Here is a 24,467-nt window from a genome sequence, read left to right as displayed (position 1 = left end):
GCAGGATGTATGATCTTGAGACCATTGGGATTGGAATGTTTTATGCACCCCCATCGACAATGAATTTAAAGCCAGGATGTCTTCTATCCAACCAGCCTTGCATGGTAATTTTGGTCCTGGATGGGTGTGGAGAAACTCAAGCACAAAGGTTTACTCTGCTAAAAATGGTTATGATTGACTTTTGCAACAGATCACTCACTGGAATCCTGATGACAAATACCTCTAGCTTTGGCGACTGTGAGTTCCGGAAAAGATTATGCTTCTTATGTGGCTTAGCATTCACAATGCGTTGCTGACCGATAGGTTTCATAATCGTCGAGGCCTAGCTAGCTCCCCAATCTGTCAACGTTGCAACTTGGTAGAGGAGGATATTTTCCATTGCTTCAAGATTGCACAAAAGTTTGGAATCATTTGGGTTTTAGTCACATAGTGGCTGATCTTAGTAGGGATTTTTATAGCTGGATCAACTATAATACGCATGATTCAGAGTGCCTTTTCTCGGCGAATTTTTGGTGGATTTGGCGTGACCGTATTAATGATGTTTTTAATACTGATGATTCCTGGAATACTATAAAAGTGGTTCATTTAATAAAGCACGCATCAAAGGATTATCGCGTTTTGTATGATTTCGGGTTGAATTTGAATTAGAATCTTTCTCCCTTTTCTCGGATTCCTCCCCTATCTCCGTGATTAAACTTAATTGTGATGCTAGTGTCTTTGGAATACTCGGAGAATTGGATCAAGGGCTACTCCGGCACGTTTCCAGAGGGTCACATTGTTCAGTACAAATTGCTAAAAATCTTGTGTGGCATTTGTTTGTCTTGAAATTATGGTTTTAAAGAAGTCATTTGTAAAACTGACTACATTGATTCTTATCATGCTATTGTACATTTTTCTTCTTGGGTGCATTCGGATCTCATTGGCAAACTTCAAAAGTTATGCAAGATGAGTTGGAGAGTAAATTTTGTCATTATTCAACAAACTGCTAACTTTGCTGCTGGCTACATGGCAAAGCATGCTAAGCGGAATAAACTTCCTTAGTCGGAGGGGTTGTTGCCTATGCCTAGCTTAATTGAGATTATAGCAAAAGATATGCCCTCTTTCTTTTAATTTTTTCTGCCTTTTTTGGTTTGTTTGTCTTTAGTAAAAAAAAAATAAAAATAAAAATAAAAAACTAATTCTCTGACCAATTTGATAAGCTAAAACTCTAACTGAATTTAGTCATCTACTAACTAATTACTGGTGGCCTAATCTATCTACTTAATATATTAAAACTGATTTTTCTTCCAACTAATTAAAGTGGGGGTGTCAATACCTCATCAACTATTTTTTCCTCCAAAATGAAAATACTATTCTCTCTTTTAAATATATTTTAGAAAAATATCTTTATTATAATTATATTACAATTATATTATAATTAGCATTTAATGAATAATGCATGATTATACTAATTTAGAAAAATATCTTTATTATAATTATATAAAATTAATATTTAATACATTATCAACTAATGAAAGTGAGGTGTTAATTTCTCGTGAATTTATTTTCCCTCCAAAATAAAAGTACTATTCTCTCTTCTAAATTTATTTTAGAAAATTATCTTTATTATAATTATATTACAATATTACAATTATATTACAATTAGCATTTAATGAATAATGTATGATTATACTAATTTAGGAAAATATCTTTATTATAATTATATAAAATCAATATTTAATACATTATTAAACTAATTATCAATCATGAATATTTTTAATAATTTTAATTATATTGATACAATTCTAATTTTTATTCATTATGCAATAATTTTATTAGTGGCAAATTGTTACGTTAATGGTGACCCATTTATCAATAATTTTATTAGTAGTAGTAGTAGTAGTAGTAGTAGTAGTAGTAATAGATATCAATAATTAAATGCTAAAATAATTGCCAAACATTATCTACCTAACTTAAATTAGTTAACAAATTTAATTTTAGTTGTTATGTTTTATTTTTTACATAATTATGTAAATTATTGTCAATCATTATACATCAAATTAGCATTTAATACATAATTATGTTAATTGTCAATATTTTTTATAATTATACATCAAATCAGTATTTAATATATAATTATGTTAATTGTCAATAATTTTAATTTTCAATGATTGTAATATAATTTTAAATTAATCGTAATTTCTGGTAAGTTGATATTGATATCTACCTTAAAAAATTAAAACAAAAATCTATGATTCTAATCATGATAAAAACGTATATGATATGATAATAGCTTATTCAATCATAGCAAATATATGATGTATAACGTAAACAATAAAAAATTAACTTAATAATAACTAATTTATATAATTATTTTTGTTCTAATAAAGGCTATATATAGTGTTTTTTGCGGTTCGTGAGCCTAGATCTGAGAGTGATGGGTGGAAAAATGCCGGTTAAGAATTTCTTATAAAAGCAGCATTGCAAGTACAGTTCTTAACCGACGAAGATTCCACTATCAATTTAAAAGTGTGTCACAATTAAGAATAATAACCAGAAGTAGAATCCCGGGTCGTTTCCTAAAGAGTTGACACAAGGTGCAATTTATTGGTTAGAATTTTTCTAAGTAATTTTTTTTAAGTGGAGAATGGAAAAATAAATGGCTAGAAATTAAAATAATGAGCAGTAACAAGAGATGTTATGTATTTGAAATAAAAGACCTTGGTTAGGAGAGATAACTGGAATTTCTATCCTTGTTGTCTTCCCCAAGTGTAATAGCAAAGAGTTATTGCTTCCACTTAGTTATCCTCTTGCAGTTGCAGGAAAGTCAAGTGGGTACCACTACTCTAGCTCACAAGTCCTAGTCACTTCAGGGGGAAGGACTAAAATTGGTGAGAATCGAGTTAGCCAGCAATTTCCAATTATAGATTATGCTTGAGTATCACAACTCAAGGGTTTCCAATTAATCAACTCCTAAGCCAAGTTGGGAGCTCTACTCCATTAATATGAATGCCATTTTCAATAACATATAATAGGAATAAATAAAAGACATGGTAAAATTCTTGGGAAATTAATCAAATTAAAACTGGTACGGACAATAATCAATACGAATTAAACAAGCAATAAAAATAAATAAGAAAATACTTCAATGCATTAATAATAATCAAAAGTGACAAGATCCAAACGTGAATGCAAAATAAACAAAAGGAAAAGAGTAATAGGGAAATTGGAAAAGCAAACTATAGAAATGATGACTTCAATAGAAGGTAGTAGCAGCAAAACTAAGAAATAAAAAAACCTTGAGGAAAGTAGGTGTTTTTTCTCTCTAGAATTCAAAACTAAAACTAAAACTAAGTGAAAAGTGAAAGTCCCCTCAGTCTCAGCTTGCTCCTTGCCTCTAGTCTGTGATTTTGGGCTTGAAACTGGGTCCAAATCAGCCTAGAAATCGTCCCCAGCGAGTTCTGTTAAGTGCAGCACGTGACGCTCTGTCACGCGTACGCGTTGGCCACGCATACGCGTCACTGAAATCCTGCGCTGGTCACGCATACGCGTCAGTCACGCGTACGCGTCACTGTAAGATGCTCCAAATCACGCGCACGCGTCAGCCATGCGTGCGCGTCGCTCCTCGCTTCTTAACTTCATAATTTCTTGTGTTCCTTCCATTTTAACATGCTTCCTCTTCATCCTTTAAGTCATTCATGCCCTGTAAACCTGAAAAAACTTAACAAACACATAACGGCATCGAATGGTACAAAAGAGAATTAAAAATTAATAATTTTAAGGTTTAGGAAGCATGTTTTCAACCATATCACAAAATTAGGAAGGAGATGAAAAACATGCATTTTACATGGATAAGTGTGAGATTAGTTGACAAAAACCCACTCAATTCAGTCCAAAATATATCATAAAATAGTGGTGTATCAAATCTCCCCACACTTAAACATTAGCATGTCCTCATGCTAAGCTCAAGGAGACCAAAAGAATGAAGGAGAAAAATGTGAGACTCATGCAATGCAACCTATCTATGTGAATGAAACTACATGCTAAAATGCTTCTACCTACTTGGTTAAAAGTAAACAAATTCTCCATGAACAACCATAAGTGAATTCCACTAATTTAAATCTCAAAATAAAGAACAAGTAAACTTGCAAGAAGAAAGCTCATGAAAGCCGGGAACAAAGACTTGAGTATCGAACCCTCACTGGAAGTGTATACACTCTAATCACTCAAGTATTTAAGGGTCGATTCTCTCGGTTCTCTACTAATCTTGCTTTCTAAGGCTTGCTTTTCTTCTACCAATCAACACAATTCAATGCACAAATATACATATCAAGAGGTCTTTTAAGGGTTGTAATGGGGTTAGGATCAAGGTAGGAATGTATTTGGTTAAGTGGACTAAAATCCGAATCCTTGATTAACCTAAACTTCTCACCTAACCTAAGACATTCCAAGTAATTACAATGCAGAACCTACTACCCATTGATTATTTTTGTCACAAATTCATGCACCTTAATGTCTTTTGAATACAAATCATATGCATTAATTTAATTATTTCACTTGGGGCATTTTGTCCCCTTTTTATTGCTTCCTCTTTTTTTTTCATTTATTTATTTATTTATTTTCTATATTTTTTTATATACATAAAAGGAAGTAGTGTATATGATTAAAGTGTCAGAGGAAAAATGTTAGTAAAGATTTTCACAAAAATTCGCGTTGCAAGTATAGTTCTAAATCGACAACTAAACCTCAGTCAATGTTTAACTTGTTTGTCACTTAAGCAAACCCAATAAAATTAACCGAAGTATTTAAACCTCGGGTCGTCTCTCAAAGAATTGCAGGGAAGTGTATTCATTATTGGTTATGGGGAAGTATATTTTTGGGTTTTTGAAATAAGGAACAATAAATGTAAACAACAAGGAAGTAAACTAACAATTAAGAAAAGTCCTAGCAAGGATTGATAATTGGAATTCCTATCCCCATTATCATAGTCACTTGTGATGGTAATTACCTTTTGGTCTCACTTAGTTAATCTCTAACAATTGAGGTAAGTCAAGTGAGCAATTCAACTTGAGTTCACAAGTCCTAATCAAAGACTAGAGTTAGTGAAGATTAAGCCAACTAGGAACTTTCAATCACCAACCAACAAGAGACTTTGATAATTCAAGAATCTCCAATTTACTCAATCTAAGCTAAGAACATAAAAATCTAACGTAAAATCCAACCAACCATTTTATTAAACACTTGGAAGGCATAAAATAAAAACATGGAAAACTAACAAGACATAGCAAAATCTAAGACTAACAATTGCAAGAAGAAACAATAACAACAAAGTAAAGGAAGCAATCATAAACTTAAAAACATAAATTGCATTAACATAGATTAAAGGAAACAAAAGAGTTCATAAACTAAATTGGCAACATAAAGGAATCAATGATAGAAGTAGACAAACCAAAGTACTAGAACAAATAAAAGTAGAAGAAAACTAAATAAAAGTAAGGTAGAAATCTGAATTTGAGAAAAGTTAAACCTAAAAACCCTAAAACCTAGAGAGATGAGAGAACCTCTCTCTCTAGAAAACTATATCTAAACCTAACTAATGTGAATGAATGAGAAGTGAATGATTGATTCCCCTTCCAGCTCCACTCAGCAGCCTCTAAGCAGTGTTTTCGGGCCTAAAACTAGGTCAAAAGCAGCCCAGAAATTGCCCCCAGCATTTTCTATTTAATACAGCACATGATGCTCTGTCACGCGTACGCGTCAGCCACGTGTATGCGTCGCTGAACAAATTCCTTGTCACGCGTAGACGTCAGCCACGCGTGAGCGTCGTATGTCTGCTGCACAAGTCACGCGTACACGTCATCCACGCGTGCGCGTCGCTACCAGCTTCTCAAAACTTCAATTTCTTGTGTTCCTTCCACTTTTGCATGCTTCTTTTTTATCCTCTAAGCCATTTCTGCCCTGGAAAACTGAAATCACTTAACACACATATTATGGCATCGAATGGTAATAAGAGAGAATTAAAATGGGCAAATTTAAGGCCAAAGAAGCATGTTTTCAATCATAGTACAAAATTAGGAAGGAAAATGTAAAACATGCGAATTATATGAATAAGTGTGATAATAATGGATAAAATCCACTCAATTCAATACAAAATAAACCGTAAAATAGCGGTTAATCAGAGAGTCTACTCTTTTTTTAATTTATTATTCTTTTTTGGCTACTTCATAGAATAAGTATGTATTCTTCATTTTTCATCGAAGTTGATCTTTTTAAGGTACAATTTATAATTTTTTATGGTATTTTTTATATACTTATTCTATTATATTATTCTTTTGATAATTTAATAATTGTTCTTACTCCAACTTATTCTTTTCGTCTAATGTTCCAGTGCGATTGCCTTTTGCCGCAATCGTTTACGATGCACCACATCCATCAAATACCATCTCAAGTGGTATTCACTGATTTGGGTTCTAATTACATGGATGTAAGAGTCTAACGAAGGAGTAGTAAACTCTATTTTACCGAAAGATGGTTGGATCTACTCATATATTATGACCAACCTAATGGAATATGGGTAAATTTAATTTTCTTGGGAGGAGCTCGAGTTTTGATTGAGGAATTGTTTCCACGGAGCTTTGTAGGCCAAGTTTAAGTTCTATCTCGTCGATACTTTCTACGCCTGCCCGAAAATCTTTGAAGTGGAGCACATAATGAGATTGAATTTCCTCAATTTAAGTTCAGTTTTTGGTAAATTCGTGTCAAACTCGGAGATGCAATTTCAACGATTGATAATATATTCAAATTTTCTTATTTTAAGCTTTTCGTAATTAAAATAATTTTATAACAAATTGTGATTTTTTTTTCCAGAAATTACCGACCTTTTTTGCATCAATGCAATGCCATTGAGGGGAATAAAGGTCACTTTAGTTTCTCAGTGTGGCAATTCTATACCTTGCAGTATTGCATGGATAGCGGATAATGAAGCTTATTTAACAAGGAGATGGTCTGAATTTGCACAAATTCTAAATGTTCGAACAGATTAAATATTATTTAAGTAATAATATTATTTTTAGATTAATTTAAATTTAAATTGTTGCCTCAATTTATATATTACAACTATTGGCTACTAGCTACGATTCTTCTTTATATATTTGATTAAATTAATTTTAGATTAATTTAAATTAAATTGTTGCCTCAATATATATTACAACTATTCTTCTTTATATATTACAATTATGTTATTTTCATATCTAATGGCTACTAGCTACGATTCTATTAATAGTATTACCTATGATAGATTATGTGATGAAAAAATTTGGAAAATAAAGGCAAGAATTATATGGTTATGGAAAGTCCTATTCAAATTTGACAAGAGCAAGACGACTTACATAAAAATGGTTCTAATGGATGATAATGTTAGTTGATTATTTTTCATGATTATTTCAAGTGATGTTAAGTCCAGTTTATAAATATTTTTAATAGCTTTATAAGTGCTAATAGCTTTTATATTTAATTTGTTTTACAGAGTGATAAAATTTATTGTTCAATCAAGAGTTATTTGGTAAAGATGTTTGAGAATGAACTGATCGAGGGGAGGGTGTATGTCTTCTCAAATTTTGTGATTGAGGTATCTAGCGAAATTTATCTTCCAACTGCACACGTGTGTAGAATAACTTTTAAGATGGAGTCACGTATAGTAAATACGGTTGATGATCGTAAAATTTCTAACAATCACTTCAATTTTCTTGCTCATGCTGATATATTGAAACAAATAAATGAATAGTTTAACTTAATTGGTACGTAGTTAATTTGTATTAACCTACACAAATTGAGTTTTTTCTCTAACTAATAAAGGTGAGGTGTCAATTCTTCATGAACTCTTTTTCCCTCCCAAATGCAAGCACTATTCTCTCTTCTAAATTTATTTTAGAAAAATATCTTTATTATAATTATATTACAATATTACAATTATATTATAATTAACATTTAACGAATAATGAATGATTATATTAATTTAAGAAAATATCTTTATTATAATTATATAAAATTAATATTTAATATATTATTAAACTAATGATTAATTGGGAATATTTTTAATTATTTTAATTATATTGATACAGCTCTATTCCTCATTCATTATGCAATAATTTTATTAGTGGCAAGTTGTTACGTTAATGATGACCCATTTATATTGATATCAATTGATAATAATAATAATAATAATAATTAAATACTAAAATAAATTGCAAACATGGTCTACTTAGCTTCAATTACTTAACAAATTTAATTTTAGTTGCTATGTTTTATTTTTTACATAATTCACAACTAGAAAATGGATTAATACTGACAGATTTACAGATAGATTTGGTCTTTATTACAGACGGATTTTTGGTTACCGACGAAATTACTGACGGATTTTGTCCCTATGTAAAAGTCCCGTCCAAAATTATTTACCGAATGATTTTTTTTCAGTCGGAAAATTATCAACGAATTTTTACCAGTTATCGACGGATTTTTCCTTTGTAAATTCTCCATCCGTTTCCCGAAGGCGACGAACTTTCTGACGGATTTTCCGTCTGTAATTATAGACGGATTTTCAGATGGATTTTTCGACAGATTTTCCATCTGTAATTTGAACTTTGGAAAATCATCTCACATTCTGATTACAGATAGAAAATTCGTCTGTAAATCCTTCAGTAAGGTAAAATAGATTTTTTTTAATTTTCTAATTACAAAATAGACTAGTTTTCATACAAAATAAATATAAATTTAATACAAATTTTATCTAATTTTATTCAAATATTTATAATTTTTCAAAAAATAAACAAATTCATCGTATTATCAAACTAAAAGAAAAGTACTATAAATAAACAAGTCAATATAATTCAAAACATAAACAAAGTATAATCCCCAAGCAACACTGGTTTACAAGGAGATACATGAGCACAGACTGAACATTAGTTGTTCAATTCTTCTAAGATCCATTCAACGTTTTCTCTTTCTCCTGGCGGCTTGTTCTGCTAAGACCTCTGGGTTTCTTCTGCGTGCCACAATAATTTTTGGAGGAGTGGATGAGTGATAACCACTACAGAAAGCATAGAAAAATAATTGAATAAAGAAAATGAAGCAAGGATCAAACGATTATATTCTACTTCATTCATTTAAACATGTTAAGAATTAATGAAAGCATACCGTGGCACTAGATTTGAAAGGTATAGTATCATAAGGATGTGACATTGATTGATCATGGGGCCTATGAAACAGTAAGTGTGCTATAGATCGATCCAAGGAGTTTGTGTCAGTTTCCATATCCATGAATCCCATACACCTGAATGAAGTTGCAGGTTATACTTATGGTGCACGAAATTGTGATCTCAGGCAACGGCGCCAAAAACTCTGTACGCACATCTTAATAAATCATTTTTCATTCACAACTTCGATACAACTAACCAGCAAGTGCACTGGGTCGTCCAAGTAATAAAACCTTACGTGAGTAAGGGTCGATTCCACGGAGATTGTTGGTATGAAGCAAGCTATGGTCATCTTGTAAATCTCAATCAGGCGGATATCAAATGGTTATGGAGTTTTCAAAAATTAATATTAAATAAACAGAAAATAAAGATAGAAATACTTATGTATATCATTGGTGAGAATTTCAGATAAAGGTATAGAGATGCTTTCGTCCCTCTGAACTTCTGCTTTCCTGTTGTCTTCATCCAATCAGTCCTACTCCTTTCTATGGCTGGCTTTATGTAAGGACATCACCATTGTCAATGGCTACTTTTAATCCTCTCTGGAAAATGGTCCGATGCGCTGTCACTGCATGGCTAATCATCTGGAGGCATCACCGTGGTCAATGGCTGCATCCTATCCTCTTGTGAAAATGGTCCAAATGCTCTGTCACAGTACGGCTAATCATCTGAGGTTCTCGATCATACTGGAATAGAATTCACCCTCCTTTTGCGTCTGTCACTACGCCTAGCACTCGCGAGTTTGAAGTTCGTCACAGTCATTCAATCCCAGAGCCCTACTCGGAATAACATAGACAAGGTTTAGACTTTCCGGACTCTCATGAATGCCGCCATCAATCTAGCTTATACCACGAAGATTCTGATTAAGAGATCCAAGAGATAATCATCCAATCTAAGGTGGAACGGAAGTGGTTGTCAAGCACGCGTTCGTGGGGGAATGATGATGATTGTCACGTTCATCACATTCATGTTGAAGTGCGAATGAATATCTTAGAAGCGGAATAAGTTGAATTGAATAGAAAAACAGTAGTACTTTGCATTAATTCATGAGGAACAGCAGAGCTCCACACCTTAATCTATGGAGTGTAGAAACTCTACCGTTTGAAGATACATAAGTGAAAGGTTCAGGCATGGCCGAATGGCCAGCCCCCAAACGAGATCACTATGATCCTAAGATGAACTGAAAATCATAAGATGTCTAATACAATAGTAAAAAGTCCTATTTATACTAAACTAGTTACTAGGGTTTACAGAAGTAAGTAATTGATGCATAAATCCACTTCCGGGGCCCACTTGGTGTGTGCTTGGGCTGAGTTTGAATGTTACACGTGCAGAGGCTCTTTCTGGAGTTGAACGCCAAGTTGTAACGTGTTTTTGGCGTTCAACTCTGTTTTGTGACGTGTTTCTGGCGTTTAACTCTAGACAACAGCGTAGAACTGGCGTTCAACGCCCTTTTGCGTCGTCTAAACTCGGCCAAAGTATAGACTATTATATATTGCTGGAAAGCCCTGGATGTCTACTTTCTAACGCAATTAAAATCGTGCCATTTTGAGTTCTGTAGCTCCAGAAAATCCACTTTGAGTGCAGGGCGGTCAGAATCCAACAACATCAGCAGTCCTTCTTCAACCTCTGAATTTGATTTTTGCTTAAGTCCCTCAATTTCAGCCAGAAAATACCTGAAATCACAGAAAAACACACAAACTCATAGTAAAGTCCAAAAATGTGAATTTAACATAAAACTAATAAAAACATCCCTAAAAGTAACTAGATCCTACTAAAAACATACTAAAAACAATGCCAAAAAGCGTATAAATTATCCGCTCATCACAACACCAAACTTAAATTGTTGCTTGTCCCCAAGCAACTGAAAATCAAATAGGATAAAAATAAGAGAATATACTATAAATTCCAAACTATCAATGAAACATAGCTCCAATCAGATGAGCGGGACTTGTAGCTTTTTGCCTCTTGAATAGTTTTGGCATCTCACTTTATCCATTGAGGTTCAGAATGATTGGCATCTATAGGAACTCAGAGTTCAGATAGTGTTATTGATTCTCCTAGTTCAGTATGTTGATTCTTGAACACAGCTACTTTATGAGTCTTGGCCGTGGCCCTAAGCACTTTGATTTCCAGTATTACCACCGGATACATAAATGCCACAGACACATAATTGGGTGAACCTTTTCAGATTGTGACTCAGCTTTGCTAAAGTCCCCAATTAGAGGTGTCCAGGGTTCTTAAGCACACTCTTTTTTTGCTTTGGACCTTGACTTTAACCGCTCAGTCTCAAGTTTTCACTTGACACCTTCACGCCACAAGCACATGGTTAGTGACAGCTTGGTTTAGCCGCTTAGGCCAGGATTTTATTCCTTTAGGCCCTCCTATCCACTGATGCTCAAAGCCTTGGGATCCTTTTTATTTACCCTTGCCTTTTGGTTTTAAGGGTTATTGGCTTTTTGCTCTTGCCTTTTGGTTTTAAGAGCTTTTGGCTTTTTTTGCTTGCTTTTGCTCTCTCTTTTTTTTTTTCGCTATTTTTTTTTCTGCAAGCTTTGTTCTTTGCTGCTTTTTCTTGCTTCAAGAATCATTTTTATGATTTTTCAGATTATCAAATAACATATCTCCTTGTCATCATTCTTTCAAGAGCTAACATATTTAACATTCTTAAACAACAACTTCAAAAGACATATGCACTGTTCAAGCATTCATTCAGAAAACAAGAAGCATTGTCACCACATCAATATAATTAAACTAAGTTCAAGGATAAATTCGAAACTCATGTACTTCTTGTTCTTTTGAATTAAAACATTTTTCATTTAAGAGAGGTGATGGATTCATAGGACATTCATAACTTTAAGACATAGTTACTAAATACTAATGATCATGTGATGAAGACACAAAAATTGATAAGCACTTAACATAAAGAAAACGAAAAACAGAGAAAGTAAGAACAAGGAATGAGTCCACCTTAGTGATGGTGGCGTTTCCTTCTTGAGGAACCAATGATATCCTTGAGCTCTTCTATGTCTCTTCCTTGCCTTTGTGGCTTGATCCCTAGTGATTTTTGGTATTCCTATTCTCAGTTGCTTCCAATAATTATGTGGAGGGAAGTGCATCCCTTGAGGTATCTCAGGGATCTCTTGATTTGCAGCCACATGTTCTACCACTGAGCTATAGACCCTTGAGATGAATCTTTCCATCTCCCATGACTCGGAGGTGGAAGCCTTTGTCTTCCCTTCCCCTTTTCTAGAGGTTTCTCCAGTCTTAGGTGCCATCAATGGTAATGGAAAAACAAAAAGCTTATGCTTTTACCACACCAAACTTAGAATGTTGCTCGCCCTCGAGCAAAAGAAGAAAGAATAGAAGAAGAAGAAGAGGGTATGAAGGAGATGGAAGGATGTGTGTATGGATGTGAGTAGTGAATGGAAAACAGAAGGGATGACCATGAATGGAGAGAGAGAGGGTGAGGTGGGTTGGGATCCTATGAGATTCACAGATCCTGAGATGATCCTGTGGTGTCCACAGATCCTGAGGTGTCAAGGATTTACATCCCTGCACCCATTAGGCATGTAAAACGCCATTGCATACAATTCTGGCATTTAAACGCCGAATTGATGCTTGTTCTAGGCGTTCAGCGCCCAGATGCAGCATATTTCTGGCGTTGAACGCCAGCCAGATGCTTGTTTCTGGCGTTCAGTGCCAGCTTTCCTCACTGTGCATTTCTGGCGTCTGAACGCCAGGATGCTGCTTGTTTCTGGCGTTCAACGCCAGAAACATGCTCTGTTTTGGTGTTGAATACCAGACAGATGCTCCTTACTAGCGTTTAAGATCCTCCTCCAGGGTGTGATTTTTCTTTTGCTGTTTTTGATTCTGTTTTCAATTTTTATATTTATTTTGTGACTCCACATGATCGTGAACCTAATAAAACATGAAAGAACAACAAGAATGAAAATAAATTAGATAAATAAAAATTGGGTTGCCTCCCAACAAGCGCTTCTTTAATGTCAATAGCTTGACTGTGGGCTCTCATGGAGCCTCACAGATGTTCAGAGCATTGTTGAGACTTTCCAACACCAAACTTAGAGTTTGACTGTGGGGGCTCTAGTTGACTCTGTTTTGAGAGAAGCTTACTGTGCCTCTTTTCCATGTTTACAGAAGGATGACCTTGAGTTTTAAACACAAGGGAGTCCTCATTCAATTGAAGGACTAGTTCACCTCTGTCAACATCAATCACAGCTCTTGCTGTGGCTAGGAAGGGTCTTCCAAGGATGATGGATTCATCCTCATCCTTCCCAATATCAAGGATTATGAAATCAGCAGAGATGTAAAGGCCTTCAACCTTTACTAATATGTTCTCTACTTGTCCATAAGCCTGTTTTCTTGAATTGTCTGCCATCTCTAATGAGATTTCAGCAGCTTGCACCCCAAAGATTCCCAGTTTCTCTATTATAGAGAGGGGCATGAGGTTTATCCCTGACCCAAGGTCACATAGAGCCTTCTCAAAGGTCATGGTGCCTATGGTACAAGGTATCAAGAACTTTCCAGGATCCTGTTTCTTTTGAGGCAATCTCAGTTGATCCAATGCATTTAATTCATTGGTAAACAAGGGAGGTTCATCTCCCCAAGTCTCATTACTAAATAAATTGGCATTGAGCTTCATGATTGCACCAAGGAACTTGGCAACTTGCTCTTCAGTAACATCCTCATTCTCTTCAGAAGAAGAATACTCATTAGAGCTCATGAAGGGCGTAAGGAGGTTCAATGGAATCTCTATGGTCTCTAGATGAGCCTCAGATTCCTTTGGTTCCTCAAAGGGATACTCTTTATTGATCACTGGACGTCCCAGGAGGTCTTCCTCCTTGGGATTCACGTCCTCCCCTTCCTCTTTGGATTCGGCCATGATGGTTATATCAATGGCCTTGCACTCTCCTTTTGGATTTTCTTCTGTATTACTTGGGAGAGCACTAGGAGGAGTTTCAGTGATCTTCTTACTCAGCTGGCCCACTTGTGCTTCCAAATTTCTAATGGAGGACCTTGTTTCATTCATGAAACTCACAGTGGCCTTAGATAGATCAGAGACTAAGTTTGCTAAATTAGAAGTATTTTGTTCAAAGTTCTCTGTCTGTTGCTGAGTGGATGATGGAAAAGGCTTGCTATTGCTAAACCTGTTTCTTCCACCATTATTAAAGCCTTGTTGAGGCTTTTGTTGATCCTTCCATGAGAAATTTGGGTGATTTCTCCATGATGAGTTATAGGTGTTTCCATAAGGTTCACCTAAGTAATTTACCTCTGCTATTGCAGGGTTCTCAGGATCATAGGCCTCTTCTTCAGAAGATGCCTCTTGAGTACTGTTGGATGCAGCTTGCATTCCATTCAGACTCTGAGAAATCATATTAACTTGCTGAGTCAATATTTTATTCTGAGCCAATATGGCATTCAGAGTATCAATTTCAAGAACTCCCTTCTTCTGAGGCGTCCCATTACTCACAGGATTCCTCTTAGAAGTGTACATGAACTGGTTATTAGCAACCATGTTAATGAGTTCTTGAGCTTCTGCAGGCGTTTTCTTTAGGTGAATGGATTCACCTGTAGAAGTATCCAATGACATCTTAGCTAGTTCAGACAGACCATCATAGAATATATCCAGGATGGTCCATTCTGAAAGCATGTCAGAAGGACACTTTTTGGTCAGTTGCTTGTATCTCTCCCAAGCTTCATAGAGGGATTCACCTTTTTTCTGTCTGAAGGTTTGAACATCCACTCTAAGCTTACTCAGCTTTTGAGGAGGAAAGAACTTGGCTAAGAAAGCCTTGAGCAGCTTATCCCAAGAGTTCAGGCTATCCTTAGGTTGAGAGTCCAACCATATTCTAGCTCTGTCTCTCACAGCAAAAGGGAAAAGCATGAGTCTGTAGACTTCAGGATCTACTCCATTAGTCTTAATAGTATCACAGATCTGCAAAAATTCAGTTAAGAACTGAAAAGGATCTTCAGATGGAAGTCCATAAAACTTGCAGTTCTGCTGCATCAGAGAAACTAATTGGGGTTTCAGCTCAAAATTTTTTGCTCCAATGGTAGGGATGGAGATGATTCTTCCATGTAAATTGAAATTAGGTGCAGTAAAGTCACCAAGCATCCTCCTTGCATTATTATTATTTTCAGCTGCCATCTCCTCTTCTTGTTCGAAAATTTCTGAAAGGTGCTTGCTGGATTGTTGTAATTTAGCTTCTCTTAGTTTCCTCTTCAGAGTCCTTTCAGGTTCTGGATCTGCTTCAACAAGAATATTCTTGTCCTTGATCCTGCTCATATGAAAAAGAGGGAACAGAAAAATAATAATAATAGGGATCCTTTTTACCCAAGTATAGAGGTTCCCTTGTTGTGAGTAGAAGAAGAAAAGAATGTAATGTAAAGAAGGAAAGAAGAGAAAATTCGAACACAGATGGAAGAAGGGGTTCGAATTTGGGTGAGATGAAGTGTTAGTAGATGAATAAATAAATAGAAGGGGATGAGAGAGAAAGAGAATTTTCGAAAATTATTTTTGAAAAAAGGTTAGTGATTTTCGAAAATTAAAAGAAGAAATAAATTAAAATTGAATTTTGAAACAATTAGTTAATTAAAAAGAATTTTCGAAAAAGGGGGGATATTTTCGAAAATTAGAGAGAGAGAGTTAGTTAGGTGGTTTTGAAAAAGATAAGAAACAAACAAAAAGTTAGTTAGTTAGTTGAAACAAATTTGAAAATCAATTTTGAAAAGATAAGAAGATAAGAAGTTAGAAAAGATATTTTAAAATCAAATTTTTGAAAAATATATGATTTTGAAAAAGATAAGATAGAAAGATATTTTTGAAAAGATATGATTGAGATTAGTTTTGAAAAATATTTGAATTTTAAAATCACAATTAATGACTTGACTCACAAGAAATCACAAGATATGATTCTAGAACTTAAAGTTTGAATCTTTCTTAACAAGTAAGTAACAAACTTGATATTTTTGAATCAAAACATTAATTGATGATCTTATTTTCGAAAATTATGTGGTAAAGATAAGAAAAAGATTTTTGAAAAATATTTTTAAAATTTTCGCAAATAACTAAGAAAAATGAAAAAGATTTGATTTTTGAAAAAGATTTTGAAAAAGATAAAATTTGAAAATTTGATTTGACTCATAGAAAATAACTAGATTTTAAAATTTTTAAAAAAGTCAACTCAAATTTTCGAATTTTATGAGAGGAAAAAGGGAAAGATATTTTTTTGATTTTTTTTGAATTTTTATGAAGAGAGAGAAAAACATGAAAATGATGCAATGCATGAAAATTTTTAGATCAAAACAATGAATGCATGCAAGAATGCTATGAATGTCAAGATGAACACCAAGAACACTTTGAAGATCATGATGAACATCAAGAACTTATTTTTGAAAATTTTATATGCAAAGAAAATATGCAAGACATCAAACTTAGAAATATTTAATGCTTAGACACTAAGAATTCAAGAATGCATATGAAAAATACCATACAACACAAAACAATATAATATGAAGATCAATCAAGAAGATTTACCAAGAACAACTTGAAGATCATGATGAATGCAATGCATGAATGCAATTTTCAAAAAATGCAAGATGAGTATGCAATTGACACCAAACTTAAAAATTGACTCAAGACTCAAACAAGAAACACAAAATATTTTTTTATTTTTATGATTTTATAATTTTTTTTTGTATTTTTCGAAAATTATTTGTGAAATAAAAATAAGGATTCCCAAATTTTTAATATGAATTCCAGGAATCTTTGTACTCTTAGTCTAAAGCTCCAATCTGAGGGTTAGGTATGGCTTAATAGCCAGCCAAGCTTTAGCATGTAACATCAGAACATACTGCTCATTACTTATCAAATTAATTGCATCTATGCTGATGGTTGGAAGCCCCTATCCAAAAGAATTAGACATGGCTTTACAGCCAGCCAGGCTCCAACATTTTTCATGAAACTCTAGAATTCATTCTTAAAAATTTAGAATAATTTTCGAAAACAGATGAGGAATTTTTGAAAGATTTTTGAAATTTTTTTTTTGAAAATATATTTTATTATTTATTTATTTATTTATTTTTTCGAAAACAAAAGAAAAATTTCTGATAGATTTTTGAAAAATTTTTTGAAAATAAAACAAAAAAAAAATTACCTAATCTGAGCAACAAGATGAACCGTCAGTTGTCCAAACTCGAACAATCCCCGGCAACGGCGCCAAAAACTTGGTGCACAAAATTGTGATCTCAGGCAACGGCGCCAAAAACTCTGTACGCACGTCTTAAGAAATCGTTTTTCATTCACAACTTCGATACAACTAACCAGCAAGTGCACTGGGTCGTCCAAGTAATAAAACCTTACGTGAGTAAGGGTCGATCCCACGAAGATTGTTGGTATGAAGCAAGCTATGCTCAGTCAGGCGGATATCAAATGGTTATGGAGTTTTCGAAAATTAATATTAAATAAACAGAAAATAAAGATAGAAATACTTATGTATATCATTGGTGAGAATTTCAGATAAAGGTATAGAGATGCTTTCGTCCCTCTGAACTTCTGCTTTCCTGCTGTCTTCATCCAATCAGTCCTACTCCTTTCTATGGCTGGCTTTATGTAAGGACATCACCATTGTCAATGGCTACTTTTAATCCTCTCTGAAAAATGGTCCGATGCGCTGTCACTGCATGGCTAATCATCTGGAGGCATCACCGCGGTCAATGGCTGCATCCTATCCTCTTGTGAAAATGGTCCAAAATGCTCTGTCATAGCACGGCTAATCATCTGAGGTTCTTGATCATACTGGAATAGGATTCACCCTCCTTTTGCGTCTGTCACTACGCCCAGCACTCGCGAGTTTGAAGTTCGTCACAGTTATTCAATCCCAGAGCCCTACTTGGAATACCACAGACAAGGTTTAGACTTTCCAGACTCTCATGAATGCCGCCATCAATCTAGCTGATGAGCGGATAATTTATACGCTTTTTGGCATTGTTTTTAGTTTATTTTTAGTAGAATCTAGTTACTTTTAGGGATGTTTTTATTAGTTTTTATGTTAAATTCATATTTCTGGACTTTACTATGAGTTTGTGTGTTTTTCTGTGATTTCAGGTATTTTCTAGCTGAAATTGAGGGACTTGAGCAAAAATCAGATTCAGAGATTGAAGAAGGACTGCTGATGCTGTTGGATTCTGACCTCCCTGCACTCAAAGTGGATTTTCTGGAGCTACAGAACTCAAAATGGCGCGCTTCCAATTGCGTTGGAAAGTAGACATCCAGGGCTTTCCAACAATATATAATACTCTATATTTTGGCCAAGTTTAGACGATGTAAAAGGGCATTGAACGCCAGTTCTACGCTGCTGTCTAGAGTTAAACGCCAGAAACACGTCACGAACCAGAGTTGAACGCCAGAAACACGTTACAACCTGGCGTTCAACTCCAGAAAGAGCCTCTGCACGTGTAACATTCAAGCTCAGCCCAAGCACACACCAAGTGGGCCCCGAAAGTGGATTTATGCATCAATTACTTACTTCTGTAAACCCTAGTAGCTAGTTTAGTATAAATAGGACTTTTTACTATTGTATTAGACATCTTTTGATCATCTTGGGACGTTTAGTTCTTAGATCATGGGGGCTGGGCATTCGGCCATGCCTGAACCTTTCACTTATGTATTTTTAACGGTAGAGTTTCTACACTCCATAGATTAAGGTGTGGAGCTCTGCTGTTCCTCATGAATTAATGCAAAGTACTACTGTTTTTCTATTCAATTCAACTTATTCCGCTTCTAAGATATTCATTCGCACTTCAACATGAATGTGATAAACGTGACAATCATCATCATTCTCCCACGAACGCGTGACTGACAACCACTTCCGTTCCACCTTAGATTGGATGATTATCTCTTGGATCTCTTAATCAGAATCTTCGTGGTATAAGCTAGATTGATGGCGGCATTCATGAGAGTCCGGAAAGTCTAAACCTTGTCTGTGGTATTCCGAGTAGGATTCTGGGATTGAATGACTGTGATGAGCTTCAAACTCGCGAGTGCTGGGCGTAGTGACAGACGCAAAAGGAGGGTGAATCCTATTCCAGTATGATCGAGAACCTCAGATGATTAGCCGTGCTGTGACAGAGCATTTGGACCATTTTCACAAGAGGATAGGATGCAGCCATTGACCGCGGTGATGCCTCCAGATGATTAGCCATGCAGTGACAGCGCATCAGACCATTTTCACAGAGAGGATGAAAAGTAGCCATTGACAATGGTGATGTCCTTACATAAAGCTAGCCATGGAAAGGAGTAGGACTGATTGGATGAAGACAACAGGAAAGCAGAAGTTCAGAAGAACGAAAGCATCTCTATACGCGTATCTGAAATTCTCACCAATGAATTACATAAGTATTTCTATCTTTATTTTCTGTTTATTTAATATTAATTTTCGACAACTCCATAACCATCTGATATCTGCCTGACTGAGATTTACAAGATGACCATAGCTTGCTTCATACCAACAATCTCCTTGGGATCGACCCTTACTCACGTAAGGTTTTATTACTTGGACGATCCAGTGCACTTGCTGGTCAGTTGTATCGAAGTTGTGAATGAAAAACGATTTATTAAGACGTGTGTACAAAGTTTTTGGCGCCTTTGCCTGAGATCACAATTTCGTGCACCAAGTTTTTGGCGTCGTTGCCGGGGATTGTTCGAGTTTGGACAACTGACGGTTCATCTTGTTGCTCAGATTAGGTAATTTTCTTTTTGTTTTATTTTTAAAAATTTTTCAAAAATCTTTCAAAAAAATTTTTTTTCCTTTATTTTCGAAAAAAAAAATCTTTTCAAAAAATTTTTATTATGTTCTTCAGAATTTTTAAGAATGAATTCTGGAGTTTCATGAAGCATGTTGAAGCCTGACTGGCTGTAAAGCCATGTCTAAATTCATTTAGACTGGGGCTTCCAACCCAACATTATCAAGAGCAAGCTAGTTGTTACTGATCTACCTACTGCTGTTCCTGATCCACTTGATTTACATGCTAAAGCTTGACTGGCTATTAAGCCATGTCTAACCCTCAGATTGGAGCTTTAGACTAAGAATGCAAGATTCCTGGAATTCATATTAAAAATTTTGGAATTCTTATTTTTCTTTTTCACATTAATTTTTGAAAAAACCAAAAAAATTATAAAATCATAAAAAATAAAAAATATTTCATGTTTCTTGTTTGAGTCTTGAGTCAATTTTTAAGTTTGGTGTTAATTGCATACTCATCTTGCATTTTTCGAAAATTACATTCATGCATTGCATTCATCATGATCTTCAAGTTGTTCTTGATAAACCTTCTTGATTGATCTTCATATTTTAGTGTTTTGTGTTTGGTGTTTTTCATATGCATTCTTGAAATCTTAGTGTCTAAGCATTAAAGATTTCTAAGTTTGGTGTCTTGCATGTTTTCTTTGCATAAAATTTTTTTTCAAAAATATGTTCTTGATGTTCATCATGATCTTCAAAGTGTTCTTGGTGTTCATCTTGACATTCATAGCATTCTTGCATGCATTCATTGTTTTGATCCATAATTTTCATACATTGCATCCTTTTTCATGTTTTTCTCTCTCATCTTTAAAAATTCAAAAATAAAAAAATATATCTTTTTTTTTCTCTCATAAATTTCGAAAATTTGGATTGACTTTTTCAAAAAATTTTAAAATCTAGTTATTTTTATGAGTTAAATCAAATTTTCCATTTAAAAATCTTATCTTTTTCAAAATCTTTTTCAAAAATAAAATCTTTTTCATTTTTCTTATTTATTTTCAAAAATTATAAAAATATTTTTCAAAAATCTTTTCCTTAATTTTATCTCATAATTTTCGAAAATATCATCATCAATTAATGTTTTGATTCAAAAATTTCAAGTTTGTTACTTGCTTGTTAAGAAAGATTCAAACTTTAAGTTCTAGAATCATATCTTGTGATTTCTTGTGAATCAAGTCATTAATTGTGATTTTAAAAATCAAATCTTTTTCAAAACTAATTTCAATCATATCTTTTCAAAAATATCTTTTTATCTTATCTTTTTCAAAATCATATCTTTTTCAAAAATTTAATTTTAAAATATCTTTTCTAACTTCTTATCTTTTCAAAATTGATTTTCAAATTTGTTTCAACTAACTAACTAACTTTTTGTTTGTTTCTTATCTTTTTCAAAACTACCTAACTAACTCTCTCTCTCTCTAATTTTCGAAAATATCTCCCTCTTTTTCAAAAATTCTTTTTAATTAACTATTTATTTTAATTTTTGATTTTAATTTTATTCCTAATTTTCGAAAATTACTAACCTTTTTCAAAAACTAATTTCGAAAATCACTAACCATTTTTCAAAAAACAATTTTCGAAAATTCTCTTTCTCTCTCATCTCCTTCTATTTATTTATTCATCTACTAACACTTCTCTTCATCTCACATCTCTGCTCTCCTCACCCTTGTGTTTCTTTCTTTACATTACATTCTTTTCTTCTTTCACTCACACAGGGGAACCTCTATACCTGGGTAAAAAGGATCCCTATTATTATTTTTTGTTCCCTCCTTTTTCATATGAGTAGGAGCAAGGACAAGAACATTCTTGTTGAAGCGGATCCAGAACCTGAAAGGACTCTGAAGAGGAAACTAAGAAAAGCTAAATTACAACAATCCAGTAAGCACCTGTTAGAAATTTTCGAACAGGAAGAGGACATGGCAGCCAAAAATAATAATAATGCAAGGAGAATGCTTGGTGACTTTACTGCACCTAATTCCAATTTACATGGAAGAAGCATCTCCATCCCTACCATTGGAGCAAACAATTTTGAGCTGAAACCTCAATTAGTTTCTCTGATGCAGCAGAACTGCAAGTTTCATGGACTTCCATCTGAAGATCCTTTTCAGTTCTTAACTGAATTTTTGTAGATCTGTGATACTGTTAAGACTAATGGTGTAGATCCTGAAGTCTACAGGCTCATGCTTTTCTCTTTTGCTGTAAGAGACAGAGCTAGAGTGTGGTTGGACTCTCAACCCAAAGATATCTTGAACTCTTGGGATAAGCTGGTCATGGCTTTCTTAGCCAAGTTCTTTCCTCCTCAAAAGCTGAGCAAGCTTAGAGTGGATGTTCAGACCTTCAGAAAGAAAGAAGGTGAATCCCTCTATGAAGCTTGGGAGAGATACAAGCAACTGACCAAAAAGTGTCCTTCTGACATGCTTTCAGAATGGACCATCCTGGATATATTCTATGATGGTCTGTCTGAATTAGCTAAAATGTCAATGGATACTTCTGCAGGTGGATCCATTCACCTAAAGAAAACGCCTGCAGAAGCTCAAGAACTCATTGACATGGTTGCTAATAACCAGTTCATGTACACTTCTGAGAGGAACCCTGTGAGTAATGGGACGCCTCAGAAGAAGGGGGTTCTTGAAATTGATACTCCGAATGCCATATTGGCTCAGAATAAAATATTGACTCAGCAAGTCAATATGATTTTTCAGAGTCTGAATGGAATGCAAGCTGCATCCAACAGTACTCAAGAGGCATCTTCTGAAGAAGAGGCCTATGATCCTGAGAACCCTGCAATAGCAGAGGTAAATTACTTAGGTGAACCTTATGGAAACACCTATAACTCATCATGGAGAAATCACCCAAATTTCTCATGGAAGGATCAACAAAAGCCTCAACAAGGCTTTAATAATGGTGGAAGAAACAGGTTTAGCAATAGCAAGCCTTTTCCATCATCCACTCAGCAACAGACAGAGAACTTTGAACAAAATACTTCTAATTTAGCAAACTTAGTCTCTGATCTATCTAAGGCCACTGTGAGTTTCATGAATGAAACAAGGTCCTCCATTAGAAATTTGGAAGCACAAGTGGGCCAGCTGAGTAAGAAGATCACTGAAACTCCTCCTAGTGCTCTCCCAAGTAATACAGAAGAAAATCCAAAAGGAGAGTGCAAGGCCATTGATATAACCATCATGGCCGAATCCAAAGAGGAAGGGGAGGACGTGAATCCCAAGGAGGAAGACCTCCTGGGACGTCCAGTGATCAATAAGGAGTATCCCTTTGAGGAACCAAAGGAATCTGAGGCTCATCTAGAGACCATAGAGATTCCATTGAACCTCCTTACGCCCTTCATGAGCTCTAATGAGTATTCTTCTTCTGAAGAGAATGAGGATGTTACTGAAGAGCAAGTTGCCAAGTTCCTTGGTGCAATCATGAAGCTCAATGCCAATTTATTTAGTAATGAGACTTGGGGAGATGAACCTCCCTTGTTTACCAATGAATTAAATGCATTGGATCAACTGAGATTGCCTCAAAAGAAACAGGATCCTGGAAAGTTCTTGATACCTTGTACCATAGGCACCATGACCTTTGAGAAGGCTCTATGTGACCTTGGGTCAGGGATAAACCTCATGCCCCTCTCTATAATAGAGAAACTGGGAATCTTTGGGGTGCAAGCTGCTGAAATCTCATTAGAGATGGCAGACAATTCAAGAAAACAGGCTTATAGACAAGTAGAGAACATATTAGTAAAGGTTGAAGGCCTTTACATCTCTGCTGATTTCATAATCCTTGATACTGGGAAGGATGAGGATGAATCCATCATCCTTGGAAGACCCTTCCTAGCCACAGCAAGAGCTGTGATTGATGTTGACAGAGGTGAACTAGTCCTTCAATTGAATGAGGACTCCCTTGTGTTTAAAACTCAAGGTCATCCTTATGTAAACATGGAAAAGAGGCACAGTAAGCTTCTCTCAAAACAGAGTCAACTAGAGCCCCCACAGTCAAACTCTAAGTTTGGTGTTGGGAAGTCTCAACAATGCTCTGAACATCTGTGAGGCTCCATGAGAGCCCACTGTCAAGCTATTGACATTAAAGAAGCGCTTGTTGGGAGGCAACCTAATTTTTATTTATCTAATTTTAATTTATTTTTATTGTTATTTCATGTTTTATTAGGTTCATGATCATGTGGAGTCACAAAATAAATATAAAAATTGAAAACGGAATAAAAAATAGCAGAAGAAAAATCATACCCTGGAGGAGGATCTTACTGGCGTTTAAACGCCAGTAAGGAGCATCTGGCTGGCGTTCAACGCCAGAATAGAGCATGGATCTGGCATTGAACGCCAGAAACAAGCAGCATCCTGGCGTTTAGATGCCAAAAATGCACAGTGAAGAAGAGCTGGCGCTGAATGCCAGAAACAAGCAT

The 24,467-nt window shown here is 34.8% G+C and overlaps 1 protein-coding gene and 1 non-coding gene across 2 annotated transcripts in view; one reads left to right on the top strand and one right to left on the bottom strand.

Moving 5' to 3' along the window:
- Window positions 1–9,156: 9,156 nt before the first annotated feature.
- LOC110268944 (protein LNK1-like) overlaps window positions 9,157–24,467 on the bottom strand; it is a 33,563-nt gene continuing 18,252 nt past the window's right edge. Inside the window, exon 3 of the mRNA XM_088504419.1 lies at window positions 9,157–9,307. Within this exon, the coding sequence (XP_088360545.1) occupies window positions 9,157–9,307 (151 nt within the window). The remainder of the gene's footprint in view (window positions 9,308–24,467) is intronic.
- LOC148575043 (small nucleolar RNA R71) lies at window positions 14,893–15,000 on the top strand. Its single transcript, XR_015905886.1, has one exon. It is a non-coding gene; the product is annotated as a small nucleolar RNA R71 (small nucleolar RNA).

Source organism: Arachis ipaensis, chromosome B2, assembly GCF_059453495.1.
Source record: "Arachis ipaensis isolate K30076 ecotype BB chromosome B2, ASM5945349v1, whole genome shotgun sequence".
Taxonomy (NCBI): domain Eukaryota; kingdom Viridiplantae; phylum Streptophyta; class Magnoliopsida; order Fabales; family Fabaceae; genus Arachis; species Arachis ipaensis.
This window is presented reverse-complemented; position numbering and strand designations above follow the sequence as displayed.